We start from the raw sequence: 5000 nt of genomic DNA, 5'->3' as shown, positions 1-5000 counted from the left end.
ATCAGTGCCGATGAGCTGCACAGGGCTGAGGGGATGTGTCGTGGACATGTCCGGGCTCAGGTCCTGCATCTGATCTGCATACGGCCGGACCCGGCGGACTTCAGCAAACAGAAACTATAAACAGAAACTAACATTAGTGTAGACGCCGTTCTCCTTATGATGTAGCGAGTGCATCGGGTGTTCCAGGAAGTGTCCCCGGTTCCGGCTGACCTAATCTATGCAGCCTAATAATCATGTAACTGATTTGACTAATAGGAATGTATAATGTTGTGTGTGTGTGCAGGTGATGGAGGACTCGATGAGCTCGGCCACCACCCTGTCCACCCCCCAGCAGCAGGTGGACGACCTGATCCTGCAGGTGGCGGAGGAGAGCGGGCTGGAGGTGGAGGACCAGCTGAGTCAGCTTCCAGCCGGAGCCGCGGCGCTGGGGGAGACGTCTGTGCGCGCGGAGGACCAGCTGTCCAGACGGTACTCACACACACACTCTCACACTCACACACTCTCACTCACACTCTCACACACACACTCTCACACACACACTCTCACACACTCTCACTCACACACACTCACTCACTCACTCTCTCACTTTCTCACACACTCACTCACTCTCACACACACACTCACACACTCACTCACTCACTCTCACACACACACACTCACTCACTCTCACACACTCTCACTCTCACACACACACTCACTCACTCTCTCACTTTCACTCACTCTCACTCTCACACACTCACTCACTCACTCTCACTAGGGCTGAACCCGAATATTCTAATAATCGAATATTCGTTCGGTGGGTTGGTATTCGATTTGAAAATTTGACATTCGAATATTCGGGGGGTTTTTTTTTGCACACCTGGGATCCCCCGTGAAACGGTTCTCATTCGCACTTGAATAAGGCCGGCGACACACTGGCTGCGTGGCATGTCCGTTTTTATTTCGGGACCCATGTTAACAGGTTGGAGTTTGCACACTACCTGCTGATTGATACACGAGTCTCAGGAAAACGCGTGCATGGTAGAAAAAGAACCAACGCCTAAGATGTTAATATGTCATTTTGACACGAATACATATTAATAAATGTAATTTTGATGTTTGAAAGTGATAGGTTTTGACATAAATGCAAATATAAACTATAAATATTTACAATATTATCGATTATACTGGCCAGACCGATCTACTGCGCAAGCGAGTAGAGCGGACCTCAGCAGAAAGTATAAATACAAGTAGTCTGCGTCCGAGCTGTGCGCAGCTGTCGTGTACGCGTCCAAACTGGAGTATAACAGAGGCTTAAGTGTTCCAGCAACGGGAGTGTGTGTGGACAGAAGTGCATGAGAACAGCGGAGTGTCTGTGGAAGTGCATGTGGAAGTGCATGATGAGCTTGTGTTTTGGGTTAAGCTGCGTTGTTTTGACATTGTGGAAAATAATAGAAACAAAATTTATTAGACTTTTTACCCGTTATTATCAATCTAAATTAATCTCGTTTTTAATTTAACTTAATTTCGTTTTTCTTTATTTAAATTTCGTTTTTCTTTATTTAAATTTCGTTTTTCTTTATTTAAATTTTGTTTTTTCTCTATTTAAATTTCGTTTTTCTTTATTTAAATTTCGTTTTTCTTTATTTAAATTTCGTTTTTTCTTTATTTAAATTTCGTTTTTCTTTATGTAAATTTAATTTTTTCTTTATTTAAATTTCGTTTTTTCTTCATTTAAATTTAGTTTTTTCTTTATTTAAATTTCGTTTTTCTTTATTTAAATTTCGTTTTTTCTTTATTTAAATTTCGTTTTTCTTTATTTAAATTTCGTTTTTTCTTTATTTAAATTTAGTTTTTTCTTTATTTAAATTTCTTTTTTCTTTTTTTAAATTTAGTTTTTCTTTTTTTAAATGTTGTTTTTCTTTATTTAAATGTAGTTTTTCTTTATTTAAATCTACTAGACTACCTTAAAAGTATTGCTTAATTTAACAGACCTGTGTGTGTGCGTTTTATATCACTATAGTGCAGTGTCCGCGTTCTCAGAGCATAAGCCCAGCCCGCGTTGAGGCGCGCCGCTTCCCGCTCGCGCTGTTCTGTCGTTTATTAAAAGTTTATTAATTCTGAACGTGTCGCGTCTCATGTGTCTATCTATATTGCACCAAATCGACACTGCACTCCCTTGTGAAGACGATTGGATGAACGGTTCTCGAAATAATCAAAATGCAAACAGATATACAGACACAGAGATTCCTGCTTTTATTAGAGAGAAGATTATGTTCAGCACCCTCTCTCCGAAGCTTCGAATATTCGATGTTCATTACTACCGAAGCTTCGAAGCTCAAAAAATGGTATTCGGACCAGCCCTAACTCTCACACACACTCTCACACACACTCACTCTCTCACTCACACACTTTCACTCACTCTCACACACACACACACACACACACACTCACTCTCACACACTCACTCACACACTCTCACTCTCACACACACACACACACTCACTCACACACACTCACTCTTACTCTCACACACTCACTCACTCACACACTCTCACTCTCACACACTCACTCACTCTCACACACTCTCACTCTCACACACTCACTCACTCTCACACTCACTCACTCACTCACACACTCTCACACACACACTCACTCTCACACACTCACTCACTCTCACACTCACTCACTCACTCACACACTCTCACACACACTCACTCTCACACACTCACTCACTCTCTCACTTTCACTCACTCTCACACACTCACACACTCTCACTCTCACTCTCACACACTCACACACTCTCACACTCACACACACACTCTCTCACTCACTCTCTCACTTTCACTCACTCTCACACACTCACTCACTCTCACACACTCACTCTCACACACTCACTCACTCTCACTCTCACACACTCACTCACTCTCACACACTCACTCACTCTCACACACTCACTCACTCTCACTCTCACACACTCACTCACTCTCACACACTCACTCACTCACTCACTCTCACACACACACACACACACTCTCTCACACACTCACTCACTCTCTCACTTTCACTCACTCTCACACACTCTCACTCTCACACACTCACTCACTCTCACACACTCACACACTCTCACACTCACACACACACTCACTCACTCACTCTCTCACTTTCACTCACTCTCACACACTCACTCACTCTCACACACTCACTCTCACACACTCACACACTCTCACTCTCACACACACACTCACTCACTCACTCTCTCACTTTCACTCACTCTCACACACTCACTCACTCACACACTCACTCTCACACACTCACTCACTCTCACACACACACTCTCACTCACACACACTCACTCTCTCACTTTCACTCACTCTCACACACTCTCACTCTCACACACTTTCACTCACTCTCACACACTCTCACACACACACACTCTCACACACTTTCACTCACTCTCACACACTCTCACACACTCACTCACTCTCACACACACTCTCACTCTCACACACACTCTCACTCTCACATACACTCACTCTCTCACTCACACACTTTCACTCACTCTCACACACTCTCACACACACACTCACTCACTCACTCACTCTCACACACTTTCACTCACTCTCACACACTCTCACACACACACTCACTCACTCACTCACACACTCTCACACACACTCACTCTCACACACTCACTCACTCTCTCACTTTCACTCACTCTCACACACTCACACACTCTCACTCTCACTCTCACACACTCACACACTCTCACACTCACACACACACTCTCTCACTCACTCTCTCACTTTCACTCACTCTCACACACTCACTCACTCTCACACACTCACTCTCACACACTCACTCACTCTCACTCTCACACACTCACTCACTCTCACACACTCACTCACTCTCACACACTCACTCACTCTCACTCTCACACACTCACTCACTCTCACACACTCACTCACTCACTCACTCTCACACACACACACACACTCTCTCACACACTCACTCACTCTCTCACTTTCACTCACTCTCACACACTCTCACTCTCACACACTCACTCACTCTCACACACTCACACACTCTCACACTCACACACACACTCACTCACTCACTCTCTCACTTTCACTCACTCTCACACACTCACTCACTCTCACACACTCACTCTCACACACTCACACACTCTCACTCTCACACACACACTCACTCACTCACTCTCTCACTTTCACTCACTCTCACACACTCACTCACTCACACACTCACTCTCACACACTCACTCACTCTCACACACACACTCTCACTCACACACACTCACTCTCTCACTTTCACTCACTCTCACACACTCTCACTCTCACACACTTTCACTCACTCTCACACACTCTCACACACACACACTCTCACACACTTTCACTCACTCTCACACACTCTCACACACTCACTCACTCTCACACACACTCTCACTCTCACACACACTCTCACTCTCACATACACTCACTCTCTCACTCACACACTTTCACTCACTCTCACACACTCTCACACACACACTCACTCACTCACTCACTCTCACACACTTTCACTCACTCTCACACACTCTCACACACACACTCACTCACTCACTCACTCTCACACACTCTCACTCTCACACACGCACTCACTCTCACTCACTCACACACTTTCACTCACTCACTCACTCACTTTCACTCACTCTCACTCTCACTCACTCACTCACACACACACACACACACACACTCACTCTCACACACTCTCACTCTCACACACACACACACTCACTCACACACACTCACTCTTACTCTCACACACTCACTCACTCACACACTCTCACTCTCACACACTCACTCACTCTCACACACTCTCACTCTCACACACTCACTCACTCTCACACTCACTCACTCACTCACACACTCTCACACACACACTCACTCTCACACACTCTCACTCTCACACACTCACTCACTCTCACACTCACTCACTCACTCACACACTCTCACACACACTCA

At 45.0% G+C, this 5000-nt stretch overlaps 1 protein-coding gene across 1 annotated transcript in view; it reads left to right on the top strand.

The window, feature by feature from the left end:
- chmp1a (charged multivesicular body protein 1A) overlaps window positions 1-5000 on the top strand; it is a 12297-nt gene that overhangs the window by 3656 nt on the left and 3641 nt on the right. Inside the window, exon 6 of the mRNA XM_079603420.1 lies at window positions 284-468. Within this exon, the coding sequence (XP_079459546.1) occupies window positions 284-468 (185 nt within the window). The remainder of the gene's footprint in view (window positions 1-283; window positions 469-5000) is intronic.

Source organism: Phoxinus phoxinus (assembly GCF_949152265.1).
Source record: "Phoxinus phoxinus genome assembly, chromosome: 25".
NCBI lineage: Eukaryota > Metazoa > Chordata > Actinopteri > Cypriniformes > Leuciscidae > Phoxinus > Phoxinus phoxinus.
Note: the sequence above shows the minus strand (reverse complement) of the source record. Positions and strands in the feature narration are given on the sequence as shown.